Source organism: Orycteropus afer, unplaced genomic scaffold, assembly GCF_000298275.1.
Source record: "Orycteropus afer afer isolate SDZICR_OR568_19922 unplaced genomic scaffold, OryAfe1.0 scaffold00164, whole genome shotgun sequence".
Taxonomy (NCBI): Eukaryota; Metazoa; Chordata; class Mammalia; order Tubulidentata; family Orycteropodidae; genus Orycteropus; species Orycteropus afer.
The window spans coordinates 5,775,747-5,798,219 of record NW_006921751.1 but is presented as its reverse complement, the minus strand read 5'-3'; the positions used below and the strand labels follow the sequence as shown (position 1 = coordinate 5,798,219).

Here is a 22,473-nt window from a genome sequence, read left to right as displayed (position 1 = left end):
CGATGCCTTTCACTTGTGGTGTTGGTGAAGAATACCAATGCTACTACCATGGACTGCCAGAAGAATGAACAAATCTTTCCTGGAAGAAGTGCAGCTGGAATGCTCCTTAGAAATGAGAATGGTCAGACTTTCTCTCATCTACTCTGGTCATGTTGTTAAAAGAGACCATTTCCTGGAGAAGATATCATACTTGGTAAAGTACAGGAGCAGCAAAAAAGGGGAAGACCCTCAAGGAGGTAAATTGACACAGTGGCTGCAATGATGTCCTCAAGCACAGCAGGAATTGTGAGGATGGTCCAGAGCTAGACAGTGCTTTGTTCTGTTCAGTGTTTTGTATATAGGGTTGCTATTAGTCAGAGCTGACTTGACTGCACCTAACAACAATGACACGGGTCAAGGCCGACTGTGTGATCTTGCTCTTCTGACTGCAGAAAGAGAAGAAAAAACAAACAAACAAAATTACTTTGAGCTCATCACAGAATTTTCATCAGTGAAAGCAAGGAAGGTGCAGTTATAATTTTCACGTAGTGCCATATGTGTTAAGTAAAAGATAAACGAGCTTGACTTGTATTTTTGAGCTGATATTATGGTAAAGCTATCTAAAAAATTGGTGTCAGACATTTGGACAAAGGTGCAATTTCAGTGCTTGCCATAGGTGCTATTTTCTGTAGATATGCCTCTGCCCGTAGCAGAGTGTTAGAATGATATCAATTTCTTCATAGGTGCTAAAAAAGCACTGAGAGACATAGCTGTATTATTTACTTCATTAGCTTCAACCTAGCAACCAAGAGAGAAGGAAGAGACATCGACCTATCTATCAACAGACCAAGCTAGATGCTTTTCATGGGTGTTCTCTCATTTAGTTCTTACAATAGCCCAGTGAGATATAGCTTCCCACAGCTGCATTTTAGATAAGAAATCAGCAATAACTTGCCTGAGACCATCCAACTTGTTAGTGATAGAAACCAGTAAGATTTAAGAAGAAAAGAAAAAAAATCCACTGCCATCAAGTCAATTCCAACTAACAGCAAACGTATAGGACAGAGTAGAGAAGTCTCATAGGGTTTCCAAGGCTAAAATCTATCTGGAAGCCAACTGCCACATCTTTGTCCCATGGAGCAGCTGGTGGGTTCAAACTACTGACCTGTTGGTCAGCAGCCAAGCGTTTAACTACTGTGACACCAGGCCTTAAGATCAACTTCTACATTTGACTTCCTTTGCTCATTTTTTTTTTTTCCATTCCACTATATCCTGACTCAGGAAGAACATTTAAAAGCTCCTAAAGAGAGTGCATAAATATGAGGGGCATAGGGAGAGGGTTATGGAGGGAGCAAGACTGGGTTAGGGTTGGACATGGTGAATGGGGAATGAAACTAAATGTACATGTAACATTGAATGTAAAACAAGCCCCTAAAATAAAAAAGAAATAATCAATTGTGGGGAGAATGGAAATATCCTAAAAGTGGACTGTAAAAGTGGACTGTGATGATGGTTACACAAATCTGTAGATTTACAATTAATCATTTATTGTACAATTAAAATGAATGAAAGTTATGATATGTAAATTATATTCCAATAAAGCAGTTAAAAAAGAAAAAAAAAGCTCCTAAAAATTCAATTTTATCTCCTTCCTGGGATATTGTTGTTGTTGTTATGTTCCGTCAAGTCGGACCCGACTCATAGCAACCCCTTTTTGGGTTTCCGAGGCAGTATATCTATGGAAGTAGATTGCCCCATCTTCCTTCTGAGGAGTGGCTGGTGGGTGAAAACCATCAGCCTTCTGGTTAGCAGTCAAGTGCCTTAGACACTATGCTACTTGAGCTCTTTCCTGGGATATTAGTGGGCCAGAATATGTTGTTGTTGTTGTTGTTGTTATGTGCCGTCGAGTCAGACCCGACTGATAGTAACCCCTCTTTGGATTTCCGAGGCAGTATCACTACAGAAGTAGATTGTCTCATCTTCCTTCCAAGGAGTGGGTGGTGGGTTTGAACCGCCAGCCTTCTGATTAGCAGTCAAGTGCCTTAGGCACTATGCTACCAGAGCTCCTGGGCCAGAATATAATGGAATGGAAAAGAAAAAAAAAAAAAAAAAAAAGAGCAAAAGGAGTCAGAAAGTTGAATCCATGAACTCAGCAATGACCAAATCACCATGCCTGTTAGACATTTGACAAAAGAAAAGACTCCTTAAAATATCCTCCCTTTAATTTATTTATTCGTTTGTTTGTTTGCTTCTTATGAGCTCTGGTGGTGTAGTACACAAGGCACTTGACTGCTAACCAGAAGGCTGGTGGTTCAAACCCACCAACAACTCTTCAGAAGGAAGGTTGGGCAATCTACTTCCGTAATGATACTGCCTTGGAAACCCAAGGAGGGGTCTCTATGAGTCAGGACTGACTCAATGGCAGTGAGTTTGGTTTGGAGTTTTGGGTATGTGAAATGAAAGGAGCTCTGATGGTACAGTGGTTAAGGCATTCAGCTACTAACCAGAAAGTCAGCAGTTCAAACCCAACAGCTGCTCCACAGGAGAAAGATGAGGAAGTCTGCTTCTGTAAAGATTTACAGCACTGGAAAACTTCTGGGATAGTTCTACTCTGTCCTATAGTATCACTGAGTCAGAATCAACTGGATGGTAGTGGGTTTGGTTTGGTTTGGTTAACATGAAATGAGAAGAGTGCAAACAGTTTAATAAAAGTCCCCCTTCTTCTCAGAGAGGAATGCTACATGTTGCAAGTAGAAAAGCTAACCTGCCACTCTGATATTCACATCACATATGGTGCTATGGCCGGGCAATGTCAGACAGTCTGACATTGGGAATAAGGTATTTGAAACTGGCTAATGAGGCATGCCATAAGCACTGAAAAAAAAGTAAAAGAGGCAACCCCCAAAGAATTGAAAGTAATATCCACAGCAACATGGTGTACCAATGGAGTCATTCACAGGGCATCGTATTAGACCTTGACGTTATGTGTACAGTTATCCTTGGGTTTGGCAGATAGGTGGAACTCAATACAGATATTCTAATGGGCAAATATATGAATGCCAGAATGCACAGATTCATTCCTCACAATGTTAATTTTTGGTCTCCTAATAATAAATCTTCAGAGAGCTCTGAAAGCCTGAGGGTGAAATAAAGCAAAAGAAAAAAAAAAAAAAAAAACCACCACCATACTCACTTCCATTGAGTGGATTTGGAATCTCAGAGACTCCCATTGGGTTTCTGAGGCAGTGAATCTTTATGGAAGTAGATTGCCTCATCTTCCTTCAGCAGAGTGGCTAGTGGGTTTGAATCATCAACCTTCTGGTTAGCAGTCAAATGCTTTAGGCATTGCACCACCAGAGCAAATGCTCAGTTAAACATAAAACATTCCTGTGGCCCTTTTCCTCTGGCCATTAGCTTCTTCCCAAATGAATGTACTCCTAAGGAAAGATGTGCAGTCAAGATGACAGTGTTAGTCTAATTGAAGGCAAGCTTTTGCATATAGAATGATAGATAGTTGTTGTTAGCTGCTGAAGAGTTGGTTTATGTTGGGTTATTTTATGTAAAACAGAACAAAACACTGTATAGTCCTGCACCATCCTCACAAACATTGCTGTGCTGGAGCCTATTGTTGTAGCTGCTGTGTCAATCCATCTTCCACTTTTTTACTGACTCTCTACTTTACCAAGTGTGTTAGGCTGGGTTCTCTAGGGAAGCAAAACAGTAAAGCTTATAGAGAGAGAAAGAGAAAGAGAAATTTATGTTAGGAAAATGGCTCACCCACTTACAGAAGCTAGCAAGTCCCAAGTTTTTGGATCATACATCAGGCTGGAGGTTTTTCCTGACTCACGCAGCTGCAGGGGCTAACAAGTCAAGGTTGGCAGGCAGTATACTGGCTGTTGACTCCAATGAATGATGGGATCCAAGATCCAAGTGGTGGATTGTTCGCTCACGGACTGTTGTAGGCAGCATAACAGGATCCCGATCCACGGAAGAGTATCTCTTTTCCCAGGATATCCATAAATATATTGGAAGCAGGCCACACCCCTAGGGAAACTTCCTTTCAACAGATTGGCTGCTCAAAACATATACATCTAATCTCATCATCACAACTGCTTAAACCACTCAGAATTGTGGTCCAGCCAAGTTGACACACAGCTCCAACTATCACACCAAGTATGATATCCTTCCCAGGGACTTGTCCCTCCAGACATCATGACCAAAGTATGAGAAGCAAAGTGTGGCCATCCTCCCTTTGGAGCAGAATTTTTTGCTCTTCTGACAGTCCATGGTATATTCAGTATTATTCACCAACACATAATTGAAATGCATCAATTCTTCTGTTTTCCTTATTCATTATCCAGCTTTCACATGCATATGAGGCTATTGAAAACACCATGACTTGGGTCAGGCACACCTTAATCTTCAAAGTGACATTTTTGTTCTTCAACACTTTAAAGAGGTCTTTTGCAGCAGTTTTGCCCAATGCAATACATCATTTGATTTCTTGACTGCTCCTTACATGGACATTGATTGTGGATCCAAGTAAAATGAAATATTTGACAGCTTCAATCTTTTCTCCATTTATCATGATGTTGCTTATTGGTCCAGCTGGGTGGATTTTTGTTTTCTTTATTTTGAAGTATAATCAGTACTGAAGGTTTAGTCTTTGATCTTCATCAGTAAGCAAGGTTGTATCATCTGCATATAGCAGGTTGTTAATGAGTCTTTGGATAGATAGGTAAATAGACAGATATCTATGTGTTGATTCATATTTAATAAGTTCTTCATTATCTAGCCTGCTTAGAGAATGATTAGTGTTTCTAGTTGGTCAAGTATTCTGGTCATACAAGGATTGTAATCTTATAAGGAATTGAGTACTAGTAGCATACACATAAAGAAGCTCTGGTAGTATAGTTCAAACCCACCAGCCACTCCACGGAAGGCAGATGGGAAGATGGGGTAATCTACTTCCATAAAGATTTACCACCTTGGAAACTCAGTGGGGGTCACTGTGAGTCGAAACCGAGTTGATGGCAGTGAGTTGTTTTTTGGGTTTTTTTTTTTTTTTTGGTGGTGAAGTGGTTAAGGCACATGGGGCTGGCTAACCAAAAGGCTGGTAGTTTGAACTCACCAGCTGCTCTGCAGAAGAAAGATGAGGCAGTCTGCTTCCATAGACTTATAGCATTGGAAACCCAATGAGGGTCACTATGAGTCAGAATTGACTTGATGGGAGCGAGTTTGGTTTTGATTTTGGAACATACCCTTAAACATCAAAACATTGATTATCATCTTTGGTGATATGGAAGTCCCTTGAGCTTCCTTTAATGACACAAATTCACCATGGTAGAGCATCCTCAGTCATCATTATACCATCAAATATAGCAATGTTGGCAAGATATTTTTATTTGGTAGAGTTCCAGATATTTACCAGAGAGAGTAAGAGAGAGACAGAGAATTTATAGTCAGCCTTGCTCCAGGAGGGATTCAAGATGTGAGTGGGTATAATGATTACTTTGCCAGCCTGCAAACTTAACTGTTGCTCCTTCCAGAAAGATCTCCAACACGTGGCTCAGCACTGGCTGGTTCACGATGACAATCGCACTGGAACTCTGTGACAGGATCAACGTTTATGGAATGGTGCCCCCAGACTTCTGCAGGTAGGATTTATTCTGCAAATGTAATTCATCAGTGGTGTTGTGCAGGGTTTATAAATATTTGATTCTCAATATCAACCACAAAACATGTCTAACTATCTTCTTGAAGCAATTAATTAACATGTCCCGAGTTCTGGTTCTAGAAACAACAAACTGCATTTAATTATGTGTTATAAAATATTGAATGTTTCTGTTGTACTGCTGGAGAATTAATCCATCTTGTGGGCTTCATTTATCCTCTGAATATTTATCAGCCAAAAGTAATGTAATAATTGGCATAATATTAAAAATATTATTAAAAGCATTAAGAAATTAGTTTTTTCTCATTTGAAAGAAATGTGGTAATTTTTAATGCATTAAAGAGGGCAATTCCTTAGACAATGGGGCCTCTTTTCTAAAATGAAAATATTCCTCTGAGCCTCTTTCCCTTGCCACAATAGCAGCCTGTTTGTACTTCTAAAGCCAAGATGACAGGCATAATTATTTTGATGTATCATTTTTAAGGGAATATGCACACATCTTGCTTAAGCTACCTCCTGGCGTGTGCCCAGTCAAATCTGGTATGTACCAGAAGATGCACTGAAAAATGTTTGGAGACTCATTTGTAGAAGCCCTCTCGAAACACACTCATAATTCCTATAAACTCAGAAAGTGCCCTAGTTTTATGGAATGCCTGATGATCTGCATTTGGTGTCAATCCTGATCTTTTAAATGATAACACCTATGATGGGAAGCATTTTAAACTTGCCACTTGAAATTTGTGTTTGCTTATACCTTTGTGTCTTATAAATCTAACAGCTTCTTGAAAGCCAAAAGGTACAATTTGAAGGGTGAAGCAAGGATGAGAAAGAGTACTTAATCATACCATCACCATTTGTCCATTCTTCTACCCTTTTAAACACAAAGATCCAACACAGCAGCAGCACTAGTTCATATATAAGAGGTCACAAAGGGGAAAGAAATATGTGGACAGAGCAGGCCTTTGACATCTGCCTGGACTCACTCAACCCCAGTGGTGACATAATGTAATGTGGTTTGGAGCCAGATGGCACAGGTTCAAAGCTTTGCCTGGCCACTTACAAATCATATGACCTTGAGCAAGTTGCTTAACCTCTCTGTGTCTTGGTTTCCTCATCTATAAAAATAGATGTCCTGATAATAATAGATTCTGCCTGTATAATCGTGGGCAGATTGTATAAGTTAATACATGTAAAATGCTTGGAGCAGCACCCAGAACATAGCAAGCATACAATAAGAGTTAGCTTGGATCCTCACCCTGTTCCTCATCAATCATTTCCTTGATCCAGTTACCCTGTTTAACAACCTGTGTGCAAAAATGTGTAAGAGGGTGTCTCAGTTATCCAGTGCTGCTGCAACAGTAATACCACAAGTGGGTGGCTTTAACAAACAAATTATTCTCTCATAACTTAGGAAGCCAGAAATCCAAATCTTTAGGTTTTTTTTTTTTTTTTTTTTTTTTTGCACAGTTTATTTTTAAACCCATCTCTTTCCTCTTGCGTTTTACTGTAAGTGGCAAGGAGAAACCATGCTGTCCCTTCAAGATCTTGCTTAGAAAGCTCATCAGCCATGTATTCAAGGTCATCACTTACAAGTTCTATCTTCCAACAAACATTTGAACATAATCCAGACAAGTTCTTTGCCGCTGCATAAAAAGGATCACTCTTCCTCCACTGTCCAATCATGTACTCATTTTCTTTTAAAGTCTCATCAGAAAGACATTTAGCAACCACATTTCTAGCAACATTCTATTGCTAGGACTATATGTATTCTCTAAATGACAGAGACTCTAATTCTCCTCACTTCTTTCTGAGCCCTCAAAAGAATTGCCTTTGATGTTTATAATTCTACCAACAGTCTCTTCAAGGCAATCTAGCCTTGTACTATTGAAAAACCCAAAACCAAATTCACTGCTCTTGAGTCAATTCCAACTCATAATGACCCTATAGAGCAGAATAGAACTGCCCCATAGGGTTCCCAAGGCTGTAAATCTTTATGGAAACAGAGTGCCTCATCTTTGTCCAGTGGAACAGCTGGTGAGTTTGAACACCTTTTGGTTAGCAGCCTAATGGTTTAACCACTATGGCATCAGTGCTCCTTGGCTTTTACTATTAGGAAGACTGGACAATCTACTTGCATAGAGATACTGCCTCGGAAACCCAAAGAGGGGTCACTGTGAGTCGGATCTGACTACTATTAGGTATCTTAAAACTCCTCTAGCCTCCACTCCTCACCCCATGCCCAAACTACTTCTATACTGTAGGTACCCCACTCTTCTGGTACCAAATTCTGTCTTAGTTACCTAGTGCAAATACCACAAGTGGATGGCTTTAACAAACAAAATTTTATTTTGTCACAGTTTAGGAGACCAGAAATCCAAATTCAGGGTGCTGGTTTTACAGAAGGCTTTCCTTCTCTGTTGGCTCTGGAGGAAAGTCCTTGTCTCTTTTGAGCTTCTGCTCCTGGGCAATCTTCATGTGGCTTGGCATCTCTCTTCCCCTATCTCTGCTTATCTCTCCTTCTTCCACTTTGTTTAATCTCAAAATAAATTGACTTAAGATACACTCTACATTTATCCTTCTAATTAACATATCAAATGGGATTGTAACCATAGGCATAGAGGTTAGGATTTCTAATACATATTTTGGGGAACACAATATGATCCATAACAGATGATATTAAAAAAAAGCAAAGTGCCTTTCCAAATCAACAGACTAACAAAGGCAGTAGGAACAGCACTTGTGAGCATGCAAAGAGCTGTCAATGTTGATGGCTATATGGCTGATATAATTATGTAATATTGCCATTAGGCTGCCAGAGAGAAAAAGCATGAATAATTTGAAATGTTAATGACTTAGCATGTTCAAGGAAATACTCCATTTATTATGGAAAACAAATGAAAGGAAGTTAACCTGTCATTTCTCTTACTCAGAGTTAGTTCATCATGACTTCATGTACAGTAGAATTGAAACACTTTATGGAATGATGCTGTTGTTGTTATGTGCCGTCGAGTCGGACCCGATTCATAGCGACCCCTCCTTGGGTTTCTGAGGCAGTATCACAATGGAAATAGATTGTCCCATCTTCCTTCCGAGGAGTAATTGGTGGGTTTGAACTGCCAGCCTTCTAGTTAGCCATCAAGTGCCTTAGGCATTACACTACCAGAGCTCCCTTATGGAATGATGCTCACAGGGAAATCAAGATAATGGCAATGCACCATATGTTGCAGCTGGCTCTGGGTTTCTGTTCTGATCCTACTAACACAAAGAATTGATGGTTTTTCGACAAAATGCTTTCATCAAGCACTCTTCAAAAGAACCCTGAGTTCCTCAGGAAAATGAAGTTTGCTGAGTGCCATCTGGTGGAGAGGGTTAGGGCTAGAGAGAAAATTATTCTCAATCATATTGGGAAGGGTGAGAAAGGAAAGACCAGGAGCATCTCAGATTTATTCCCAAATTCCTTGAGTCTTAATTTCTAGCAGATGTTGCCTGAACCACCCACCAGGAACTATGGTGGTTAAAAGCCTGGGTCTCAGGGCAGACAGACATTTGAAATGTAGCTCTGCCAGTTCCTAACTGGTGACTTTGAATCTTGTCTTCCTCATCCATAAAATGGAGATAAGAAAATAATAAGGGCAAACAGGTTATGGTGAGGATTAAATGAGATAATAGACACAAAAGTGCTTGATGGTGTGCCCAGCACATAGTTAGTGCTCAGGAAAGATTACCAACATTATACCCAGAAACTGAGAGTTGCCTCAAGATGTGCTGAGCATTATTGGAGATTCAAAGAGTAGAACACATCTTTTGGCTTCTAGAGGCTTATGATAGCCTTACCCACAGTAAAATATAGTGAACACAGCAAAGACACTTACCATGTGAGTGCAAATACAGGTCACTCTTTGCAGTCTTCATCCAAGGTTCAAATTACTCTTGAAAACAGTGTTTGTCACCAGAAAATAAGAAAGCAACGTATCAGTCAGTTCTGCTCCTAGTCTAACCATTCCTTATCTTGTCCTTATTTTGAAAGAAGCTGAATCCTTTTGGCAGAAAACTGTAAGGGCCAAATCTATTAAATGCCAAAAGCATGGCACATGTGTTGTCACCTTTAGGATTTAAGGAGGTAAGAGATCACTAGGGCCCCAAGAGGTAAGGGTACGCTTTGTAAAACTATTTAGTCTGCCAGAATGTAAACTCCCTGAAAATAGGGATTTTAGGCTGTTTCATTCATTTTTGGAGTCCTAGTGCATAGAACAGTCAATGCTGACTGTCCTAGAATATAGCACATGCTCTGTAAACATAGGTGAATGAATGAACCTGTGTTCTACTCCCTCCTAGTGCTATAGTCAGTGGATACTGATATATGAGTCAAAATGCCCACTTCTGTGTCTCAGGAGCTGTGATTTTGAGAAAGCTATTGGACCTCACTGAGGCTTAATGACCTTCCAAAAAAAAAAAAAAATCCCACTGCCATCACATCAATTCTGACTCATAGTGACCTTCTGCCTCACCCCCCCAATTGGGTTTCCAAGGCTATAAATCTTTACAGAAAGAGACTGATCCATCTTCCTTCCACAGAGCAGCTGGTGAGTTTGAACCACCAAACTTCTGATGGCACTGCACCACCAGAGCTCCTTAATGACCTTAGGGAAGATATTAATGACTATGTCTCATAAGCCTTAGTTTCCACATCTGTAAAATGGTGATGATGATAGTACTTACCTCAAATTTTATATGATGATTCCATGAGATAATAGATGAGGGATACTTGGCATAGTGCATGTTAACCATACAGTAAGTTACCAGTTAAAGGGACTCACTAATCTGCCACTGTGGATACCCATTAGCACCTTTTAAGTGCCCAGATAATATCAAAAACTGATGCTCAGCTGGGGGAGAGGGAGACTGGTTATTTGAAAAGGAAGGAGGAATGGCCTGTGGGAACTGAATACTGGATTCCACTTTTCTTCACCATTGAGAATTTGTTTCACAGGATCTTATGTTCCTTTTGGGACAGATAGAACTGTCACAATGTACCTAACCATTCTATTGCTTCCTTAAAGTGCCCATTCTCACACTGGAATAAAGAGTTAGCCAAATAGGACCAGAGTCAGCAAGCAAAGAAAATTCATACTTGAAAAACTGAATGTGAATAATGAGCATTTGGATAAGAATATTTTTCGTATTTGGAAAATTAACTGTTCAAACCTAAAGACATACTTATTGTCGTTAGCAGCCATCAAATCAGCCCCAACTCATGGCAACCCTACACACAATGGAATAAAACACTGCCTGGTGATTGCGATCACAAGGTTTTTGGATCACTGATTTTTGGAAGCAAACCGCCAGGCTTTCTTCCTAGTCTGTCTTGGTCTGGGAGCTCTGCTGAAACCTGTTCAGCATCGTAACAACACACAAGCCTCCAGTGACAGTCATTGCTAGCTGTGTTTGAGATTCATTGGCTGGGACTACAAACCTGAGTCTCCCGCATGTTGTTGTTATGTGCCATCGAGTCGGACCAACACATAACGACCCCTCCTTGGGTTTCCAAGGTGGTATCACTACAGAAGTAGATTGCCCAACCTTCCTTCCAAGGAGTGGCTGGTGAGTTTGAACCACTAGCCTTCTGGTTAGTAGTCAAGTGCCTTAGGCACTACACCACCAGAGCTCCTGAGTCTCCCACATAGAAGGTGAGAATTCTACCACTGAACCACCGGCCACCAGTAAGACAATAAAAACCCACTGCTGTCAAGTCAATTCTGACTTTTGTCTCCACAAAGTAAGTCATTTACTAAATTAGCCACACTTTCATTCATTCGTTCAACTAACTCATGTTGGGCACTGGGGGGAGGGGGATAAATGAGATAGGCTCTCTGCCTTAAGTTGCCTGAGTCTCACTTGAAAGCAGGTTGGTCATTAGGTACCAAAGGTTACACAGAGCATCTGGGGGGGATATTATTCACTTTTTGCCTCTTTGCCTGTCAGTAACTTATGACCCATTGCACTTTATTGAAACTGCCCTCTACATTTCAGACAATATACTGAGAAGCTGTTGCATTCTTCTCATTCTATCAAATAGAAAGGGACTGGTGCAAGGAGCCAAGACAACAGAACATTGGTCCCTCCTATTCCACTTTATCAAAAACAGACCTGCTAACCAGAGGGCTGGTGGTTCAAACCCACCAGCCGCTCCTCGGAAGGAAGATGAGGCAATCTGCTTCCGTAGTGACACTGCCTCAGAAACCCAAGGAGGGGTCACTATGAGTCAGATCCAATTTGATGGCAGTGAGTAGTCTATCTGTTTTATGTATGGGCCCTTTTTTTCCCCCTCTTTTCTTTTCTTTTTTTAAACAAGGGATCCCATAGCAAATAAGACAACCTTTTGTCTAAGACATAATCACACTGCCTTCCAATCTAAATCAAACTCTCACACGGTTTTCAGGACCATTTACTTGTCACTTTCTGATTATCAGAGAAACCAAGGCACAAAGGACAAGGGTTTGAATTTAAATCCTGAAGTCATTTCTAATAGTTTAGGATGGTAGTGACCCAAAGATAATAGCAGCTGCCATATGCAAGGTGTGAGGGAGGGGAAGGGATGACAGAGGGAGTAGTGGCTAAATTATTCCTTGGGACAGCAAACAGCTAAGGATTCCATGGGTGCCTGAAATCTGAGATATGTGTGGGTAGGACACTTACCCCTAAACCCTGGAGCTATCATTTTCTATCCAGCTCTTCTGGAGGTCTAGCCTTCATATTCCACTCAAAAGGCCTGGGTTACTTCTAGAAGTCATTCAGTGGAAAACTTTTAGTCACTTCCCATAGGTTCTGTGGGAAGAACTATGGCCCCCCCTCATATTTAAAACCATGATTGGAAGCAGTGTATATATAATTGGCCCTGATGATCGATAAGAAGCATAGCTTATACTGTAAAATCTAATACTGACTGAAAGCCATTTGATCACTATGCAAGTTTTTCTGCTATAATTTGGGACTGTGATATTCTCCAGACATTTCTCTCCAACTCTAGTCTTTCTCTTTCCTCTCCAAACACCACTGTGCTGCGAGATAAAATGACAAATCTGATCCTGTCACTTAATATCCTTAAGTGGCTCCCAAAAGCTCACCCTCCCTAACTTAGCACACAAGCCCTTCAGGATCAGGCTTCTGCATACCACTTTAGTCTCTTCTCTACTTATACAGATTTTTTTTTTTTTTTAATTTCATGAGGTTTATTGCATAATAATGAAACAGAAAATTGAAATAAATTTATTGCAAAATGCAGAAGAAACAGTAAAAAATAAGAGATAATTCTCTTACAACAAGGCTTTAAATAATTTGTGTGTCCTTAGACAAGACTAGCTCCTCAGACTGGTTTGCCTCTCTTCCAGAGTGAACTCCATCATTTGGATCAGTACTGAACATTTGGCCACCAGAAGGGATGAGATTTACTTACCTATTACTTCATTTCATGTTAAAAATTTATGTAATTGTTCATATGCTATTAGTTCTTAGATATCCCAGATACTAATCCTAGTACCCAAGGATGGTGACAACCTTCTGTTCAATAAAGTAGGCTGTCTTGTTAGAAATACACATGTTTTCCATGGACTCAATGGCTATTTCCATTTTCAATGCTAAATTTAATTCTATAAATATTTTTAAAATTTTATTGTGGTAAAATATAACTTCTACCAAACATAAAATTTGCCATTTTAACCATTTTTTAAGTGTATAGTTCAGTGGCATTTAATTTCATTCACAATGTTGTGCAACCATTTGTTTCCAAAATTTTTTCTTCATCCCAAATAGAAGCCCTGTACCCATTCAGCAATAACTCCCCATTCCCCCTAATCCCAGCTCCTGGTATCGACTTTCTATCTCCATGAATTTGCTTATTCTAGATGTTTTTTTCCTATGAATGGAATCATACAATATTTGTTCTTTTATATGTATCATAAATATATGCAGTATTTCACTGAGTCTTTATAATAACCTCACGAGGCAAACACTATCATCTTCACCATTTTACACACAAGGCTCAAAGACATGAAACAGCCTGGCATGGTCACAGAGCAGATAAGCAGCAGAGGTAGGATTTGAATCTAGGGCTCAAGAGGCAAACTTCCTAACTCATTGCTCAACAATTTCAGATAAAGTCCCTCTCTTCCTTGAAATTTTCCTGAGCTCCTGTCTAAATCAGACTCTCTGTGTGCCTCTCTAGTAGGCCCTCTGTCACTTCCACCCCTGACCCATCACTCTGATTGATTTGTTCTTTTCATTAACCTGTATGCTCCTTAAAAGGAGGGACCATAATTCAACTTAATTTGTATCTTAAGCCCTTGTCTTGTGTCTGGCAGTTAGTATGTATTCAGTACTGTATTAGTTTCCTAGGGCTGTCATAACAAGATACTACAAATTGGGTGTTTCATAAGAATACAAATGTATTGCTTTACAGTTCTAGAGGCTAGAAGTCTGAATTCAAGGTGTTGACAGGACGATTCTCTCACTATATGATCTCACGGTATATCCCTCCTTGTCTCTTCCAGCTTCTGATAACCCCAGGTGTTTCTTGGCTTTCCTTGGGTGACAGGTGCATCTTCACATGGTTATCTTCTCTCTGTGTGTCTTTCTGTGTTTCTTCTCTTTTATAAGGATACTACTCAGATGGGATTAGGACTCACCCTATCGTTATATGAACTCATATTAACTTAACTAATTACATCTTCAAAGACTATATTTCCAGACAAGGTTATATACTGGGGTTAGGACTTCTACATATCTTTTTGGAGGATACAATTCAATCCATAACAAGTACTTAAAAAAAAAAAAAAAAATCCTCACTGCCGTCTAGTTGATTTGACTCATAATGACCTCTCCTTGGGTTTCTGAGGCGGTATCTCCACAGAAGTAGATTGCCCAACCTTCCTTCTGAGGAGTGGCTGGTGGGTTTGAACCACCAGCCTTCTGGTTAGCATTCAAATGCCCTAGGCACTATGCCACCAGAGCTCCCATAACAAGTATATATTGATTAAATGAATAAATAAATAAATTCCTTCCTGTGACTTCTTCTGAAATTATTTTGAAACCAAAAATGGCAAGTAATGAAAAATATAATTAGAAAAGGGTAAATTCAGATTTTGAGAGGCTGCCAAAGTCGACAGTGACCACCCTGGAAGAGGACCCATGTTTCATAATCAGCCAGCATTGCATCCTTAGAGAGGCTTGGGAATCAGCCCCCTACTCTGCTTCCATAATCACACTCCAAGCCTCATCAGTGTTCAGAAAGCTGGAGAGAATTAATGCCATGTCACACCAGAGGCAGCATCGAAATATATTAATCTGGACAGTAGACCCTTAAATCATGCCATGTCCATATAGGAAGCCAAATCTATCCTCTCTGATGGACTATAAATTGCAATGAAAAGATCTGTTATCATTGCTTTCCAAACTAAGTTATGGTGAGTGTTTTTAATCTCATTTTCCATTGTAAATTATTTGCAATAATAATGGGCCAAGCATTTAAATTCTACCTAATAATCTTATTTCCAGTCATACTTAGCACATTACCAAGTTTACAACTCTCTGTTACCCATCATTTCTTGAGTATTAATTAGTGGAGTAATGACTCAGAGTGATCACTGTCATGGAACTAAATTAATACCTCATCTATAATGTGAAGGACATCTCAAAGGTATCATGAATATCAGAGAGTTGATTCTGCTAGAATTATTAGCTAGTGCACATTAATAAAGCTGCCAGCATAACAGGGAAAGTTCCTGGTTAGTGACAGTCTGCTGTGAGGAATCAGAAGCTTACAGAAGATTGGTATGGAATGGTAATTCCACCCTGTGGTTTACATTTTAGGAAGGAGACTTAAAATACATTGTTGTATTTCTTCCTAGAAGTTTCTTATTTCTTCTAACTTTGCCATAATTTTGCTAACTCTTAACGAAACATTATGGATCCCTGAAGTGTCCTGAGTCAGTGGCAGGGGAGGGTTTGAAGTGATTCTTTTTGGCTCTTTGCCCTCTAAAAGGTGAGCAATTCTAGACATACAAGTGTTATTCCATAGGTTTCTAAAGTGTGTGGCAACTTTCCTTTTAAAGAGGCTCCATGGGAAAGATACAGAAGTAAAAGAGTAAGGGTCTCAGAAGCCTGGGGATGTAGTTTAGGAAAGGCTGTTGTAGGAAAATAGAACTGAATTCTCACTTTCCCTGAGGGAGAGCTGGGTTTGATTGCTGGACAATGCATGTCATGTGCAGTCACCACCCATCCTTTAGTGGACCCATGAGTATCCTCCTGACCAGTCACATACAGTGAGCACCATCACTGGGCACCCCCAATAGTGAAGTGCTTGGGAAAAGCTCTTCCCACACATGTGCTACTGGTCCAGTGGGAACTTGGTCTCCATTATTAGAGAGACCTCCCCAGGAGCCTCACCCTTAAGAGTTATAAGCTCTGGAGCCTACCAGCCCTGGTCCAAATTTTGGCCCCTAAATGTCCTTAATTTTTCTATGCTTGGGTTTTCTCATCTGTAAAATGGGGGTAATAGTACTCTTATAGGAGTCTTACAAGGATTATATAAGTTGGAATAGATGGAGTACTATGTACTATTGTAGACTAGCATCTTAGTGGGTGAAGCTGGGTGCTTAAAGTCAGACAATGGACTTTCTACTGAGGTACTGGATGCTCACCTACCAATGGAGATCAGTGATAGTTACCCGAGAGACTAGTGGAGGTATAAAGGAACTAACTAAATTAAGTATCTAGCTTAATAGGTACTTACTAAGTAGTGTCAAATTACTAACCTATTAAATTGTTGTTGTTGTTGTTATTTGCCGTCGAGTCGTTCTAAACTGCTGAGCCTACCTGAGTATTAGAATCTCCTAAGAAATGCCTTTAAAATGAATTTTTTAAAAAAATTTATTGTTTTAAAATAGTTATAGACTTACAGAAAACTTGCAAAACTAGTCCGGAGTGTTTCTATACACTCTTCACTCAGTTCCTCCTAATACTAACACGGTGCTTATCATGGTAAAATTATCAGAACTAAGAAATTAACATCAGTACAATAATTGTAACTAAACTCCAGATGTTATTCAGCTTCACTAATTTCTCCACTGATGTCCTTTATCTGCTTGAGGACTCGACCCAGCATTCCACATTGCATTTAGTTGTCATGTCTCCTCACAGTTAATGATTTTGAAGGAATTCTCATTTTGTATTTGTCCGATGTTTTCACATTAGACTGAAGGTTATACATTGTACAGAAGGATATCACAGAAATGGTGTTCCCTTCTCAGTGCATGTAGCACAGGGGACATATTACATCATTATGTCCTATTATGTTAACCTTTCATTTGGTGTCTGCTGGGTTTCCTCATTGTAAAGTTACTGTTTTTCCCTTAGACATTAATAAATATCTTGAAAGATATACTTAAGACTATGCAAATAACCTGTTTATCCTCATCTTTTTTCTCATTCAGATTGTGCTTATTGTGAACAATAAATCTTGCCTGCAAAAACTACTGCATTTTCCAATGTGATTTTCTATTTCCTTCAGTCTTCACACATTTATTAATTGGAATTCTTGTGTAAAGAAATACTGTCCTTTCTCTCTCATTTATTCATTTGTTCAATTATTTATTCAAATCACCATTGACTCATGGATATTTCTTTTATTTTGCAAGTTCTATAATTCAATACTGCTGTTATTTATTTTGATGCTTAAACCTAAGGCATTTTAAAAATACTCATGCCTGAGCCCTCTCCAAATCAATTTAACCAGAATTTCTGGGGGTGGAAACTAGGCAATGGTACTTTTTTTAAAGCTCCCATGTGTACTAAATGTTAGTTTTTTACTCTCTCTATTTGCTTTCTCTTAAAAAAAAAAACAAAAAAACTTCATATTATTGTAAGACGTGTGCCTTTACTGGCCTTTGGGGTGCTGATGACAGGCTTCAGCCAGTTGGAAGAACTGGTTCTGGGATTATCGACTTCCAACCACACCTCCATTTCCTCAGCTTCATCTGGCCCAAAACAGAAGCCAAGGTACTGGAATCCTCCCTTTTACAACAGCCTCCAGTGAAAAGTCTGCTGAAGTTTATTGTCACTTTTACTGGGGTCAAGTGGAGAAAGGAAAATCTGTGGCCTCCTTTAGAGAGTCAGGATTGAGTTCTAAGGAATTATGACCTTAATTATGACCTTAAACTAGAAGGGATTTCTAGGTGGAATGGTGCATTCTGCTGATAGATAGCTCACAGTGATGAGTGCTGTTCCTGCAGTGGAGCATGGCTCGGTCTTCCGAGGACCCACACAGCACTTTTCTGCTGGTTGGACAGATGTTTAAAGTGCATAAACAGCCCTCATTTACAAATATGACTTATTTTAAGACCTTTGAAATTATAATAACAAAATATGTCACTTTAAGTCTCCCTTTAGGTGATCAATATGGAGCCAAATAAGTTTTCATTCAAACACATGGTCTTCCTGAATAAGGAAACTGATCCTATAGCATCCTTTAACTGGTTTCCAATTACCCTCTATTCCTAGGTGCCAAATCAATTTCATGATATTTTTAGAAACCTAATGTTTCTCTAGCCAGATTGATGCCAGTAATGTATCCCAAACTCAGATGAGTCAGAATTAAAACCTGATTCATGGAAGATTGGGCAATCTACTTGCATAGAGATACTACCTCAGAAACTCATGGAGGGGTCGCTATGAGTCAAATCAACTTGACAGCAGTGAGATTTTAGTTTTCATGATGAAATAAAAACTTAACCCTGGCTATCCCATGGCAGTAAGAATTTGGCATGGTTCCCAAAACCATGTCTTATGAATGTGGAGAGGTTTGTCTTATATGTTTTAATTGCTTTTTCTTCAAAGTGGTCAATTCCTACCTGAAGTCTTCCTAGCATGCATTTTCTGTATTGGAAACTACTTCTACAGTTTTAAGGGGATTCCAATTTCCAGTATAAGTAAATAAGTGAAATCTATAACAAACAGACAGAACAAAACAGGATCCAATGTTTCACTATAGAAAATGAGATAGTTCCCAGACAGCCATATTAGTGATGCAAAGTGTTAATTCAGCACAGTATCCAAGCCAGGATGATGAATGTTTAAACGATGCATGACAAAAATAAATCTTTCTTCCTGGAAGAACTCTGCCCTAAAAAGAGAGGCAGCTCAGAGGTGTATTGTTGTCAGAGCCACAAACCTGACACCCTTCTTGATAGAAGACTTCGATCCCTGCCCTGAGTAAAGTTGCTACTCTAAAAGCCATTTTTGTATTGATCTCCTCATAAGAAAGTGAATAGGAGTCTAACAGGATGAGCATCCTTGAGAAACCAAATTACTGTACTTAGAGTAGAGCCAAATGATAAGAGCGGGAAGGCCCTAGTCAGTCAGGCACTGAAAGGTGGTTAACAGGAAGCTGGACACCCTGAGCCATTTTTCCTCCTACTCTTAGCAAAAAGACCAGTTGGTGAGAGTAGCTCAAAGCAGAGAGGTTTGACTACTGGGCAGTCTTACTTATCATCCAGACTTCAAAGGATAGAAAGATGGGTGGGCTGGCCTAGAATGGAGGTGAGTCTCTGAAACCAGGACCCTTCGAGGTTAAATATTTTAGTAAGCCTACAAGAGCCTCCACCCACACTCACATGTTAATCTTATGTACACCACGTTGAAGAAATGAGCTAGTATGTTTTGTTTGTGGATGAGATAGGTATATAGAGTTAAAAACACTTTGGGACTACCAGGCTACACAGAAGGGATTGAGAATTTAGAATTTATTTAGAGACTAGATTTTGACACTAGTACATAGACTATCTAGAGCAATGAGAGAAAAATCATGGCATTTGTTTGATGTCTTCTTCCCACCCCACCCTACATGAGATCAGAGTAGGATCATTAACTTTCCATACTTAGAGGAGAAATTGTCTTAGAGGCTTGCTATTAACTTGCTAATTTCTTTCAACAACAGAAATTCAAAAGGATTTATTGAACAACTTTCAGGCACTGTTCTAGGAATAAGACAAAGTCACAGCCTCATAAGCAGATAACCAACAAACAAACAATAGATTGATGCTATAAAGAAAATAAATCAGAGTGAAATGGAGTAAAGGGCATAGGTGTCAAGTAAGACCTATCAGAAGTGACATTTGAGTTGATACTCAAGTGGTAAGAGGAGTGAGCCAGGAGGATATAATGGAGGAAGAAATCTTCAGGCAGGTAACTGCTCTCAAATGCAAATGCCTCATAGTAGGAATGAGCTGGGTAGAGACGATGACCAGAAAGGTCACTGTGTCTATAGCATAGTGGGCAAGGGCAGGTGGGTTAGAAGATTCTGGAGAGAAGCTGATCAATAAACATCCTGTAGGACATGCTCTCAGTATACGAGGAAGTCTCCAGAGGGCTTAGGGGGTTTGGGAGTAGGGCATAAACGACTTGTTTTATGTTTTTTAAATAACTCTATAGATGCTTCTGGTAAAGAGACTTTTGTTTGGAAACAAGAACTAAGTCGGGTCTTCATGAAATGTAGTTTCAAACCTGAGAAACCTAATCGCCCCACAACACACTGTTAATCTATTTGATGATGGTCACTGCGTTTATTTAACCAACCCCAAATCTCCACACTTGTTTATTGTTTAAACATTAGAAAAACTATTTGCTGAAATTCATTTAACTAGAAAGTATGATTTGTGCTTATCAGTTTATTAAATATAACATCTTGCATTAATCAACCCCAGGGATTTTTTGTTCTGTTTTGTTTTCTGTTATCACTTATCTCCTTTTCCACCCACAGGGATCCCAATCACCCTTCAGTACCTTATCATTATTATGAACCTTTTGGACCTGATGAATGTACAATGTATCTTTCACATGAGCGTGGACGGAAGGGCAGTCATCACCGCTTTATCACAGAGAAGCGAGTTTTTAAGAACTGGGCACGGACATTCGATATTCACTTTTTTCAACCTGACTGGAAACCTGAATCACATGCTATAAATCATCCTGAAACAAAACCTGTGTTCTGAAGAATGAAGGAGCCAGACCACAGCCCCAGTACCCACTGAATCAGACACCAGGGCACTGAACTACCTGAATTCACCAGATAGGAAAATGGAACAAAACTTGTAGCAGGAAATGGCTTCACGCCTCAAGAAATACCATGGACCAGGCATCATCACAGAGCAGTGCAATTGATTTTCCAGAATGAACACATCCTAATGAGCTCTGTCCCCTTTAAAGGGGTTACCTTAGGAGCTGAACACTCATTTTACTGAAGCTACCAAGGCTGAAAATATTTTGGGTCTTTTTAAGTATTGCCTTCAAAACTGAAACGAGCAACTAAATATTAGTTGCATTCTTTATAGAAATATCACGTCAAAAGACATTTTTCTATCAAGTTGTATCCTAATCTGATCTATAATTTTCGTTATTTGTTGAAGTCTGTGTGTGTGATTTGCAAAAAGCCACCTAAGGATATGGACATGACTTCTGAAGAACACATCTCCACTGACTTGCATAAAGTGAATGTCCAGTATTTATTTACTGAGAGTTTTTCAGTGCTCTGTAGGCCAGTATTTTTATAGATTATGATTATGTGGTAATTTATGTTTCCTAATCCTTAAACCCTAAATGATGGTTGGAAAAGCCTGGAATTGGTTTAGTGAATTACTGTGTTCCCAATGCTTATGGTTAGCATGTCATTGGCATTTGGTGTGGAAATGTTATGTTGCATTTTTTTGAACCCCTTGACTTTAGGATTTGCTCTTTTATGGTAAGAATAGCTATGATTTTTTCTATGTGCAGAAGTGCTTCCAAAATGACAAAATTTATAACGGAAAACTATGTTATTAAAAAATGCAAATAAGACAAACTTGGATTTCTGCAGTGATAATTGATGTAGTTACTTTACTTTATTAAGTCCTGATTTCCTCTGTGCAGAATGATGTCAGTGTACCAGATGATCTCTTCAGTTTAGTCCATATTTAAAATTCTGTTCCTCTTGTTGACCTTTTGAGGGCTTGGCACTTGGAATAATAGATTCCAACATTGTTGTTGTTGTTGTGTGCTGTCAAGTAGGACCCAACTCATAGCGACCCCTCCTTGGGTTTCCGAGGCAGTATCACTATGGAAGTAGATTGCCCAACTTTCCTTCTGAGAAGTGGCTGGTGGGTTTGAACCACCAGCCTTCTGGTTAGCAGTCAAGTACCTTAGGCACTATGCTACCAGAGCTCCACAGGATTCCAACATTGTTGTTGTTGTTGTTGTGTGCCGTCGAGTCGGCCCCGACTCATAGCGACCCCTCCTTGGGTTTCCGAGGCAGTATCACTACTGAAGTAGGATTGCCCAACCTTCCTTCCGAGGAGTGGCTGGTGGGTTTGAACCGCCAGCCTTCTGGTTAGCAGTCAAGTGCTTTAGCCACTATGCTACCAGGATTCCAACATTAGCAGCCATTATTCTGGGGAGCCTTTTCTATTTCCTTACTACCTGTCCTCCTCTTGTGGTTAGATACCTGGTCCTCATTGGCTAAAATCTACCCCCTCCTTCTCTGGTGCTTTTTTGCACCAACAAAAAAGAGAAGAAAAGAAAGAAAGAAAGGACAAAACCTACTTCCATGGTGTTTCCTGGCTACACAAGCAAGGAACTGCTTTTCCATAAGGAAAAGAGAATTCGAGATTTTCTGTCATACAATTCATTTATCCTATTCAAACTATTCAAACTTACTCACTAAAAATCTTCTTAGATTTTATTCACTGACATTCTTTGGTCAAGATGAGCATGAAGGACTTATTTTATTCAGAGCCACG

General features: G+C 39.6%; 1 protein-coding gene across 1 annotated transcript in view; it reads left to right on the top strand.

Annotated features, from left to right (window-relative positions):
* ST6GALNAC5 (ST6 N-acetylgalactosaminide alpha-2,6-sialyltransferase 5) overlaps positions 1–20,694 on the top strand; it is a 300,139-nt gene extending 279,445 nt beyond the window's left edge. The window contains exons 4-5 of the mRNA XM_007946499.2: positions 5,529–5,636; positions 20,463–20,694. Coding sequence (XP_007944690.1) covers positions 5,529–5,636; positions 20,463–20,694 — 340 coding nt within the window. The remainder of the gene's footprint in view (positions 1–5,528; positions 5,637–20,462) is intronic.
* Positions 20,695–22,473: the final 1,779 nt, after the last annotated feature.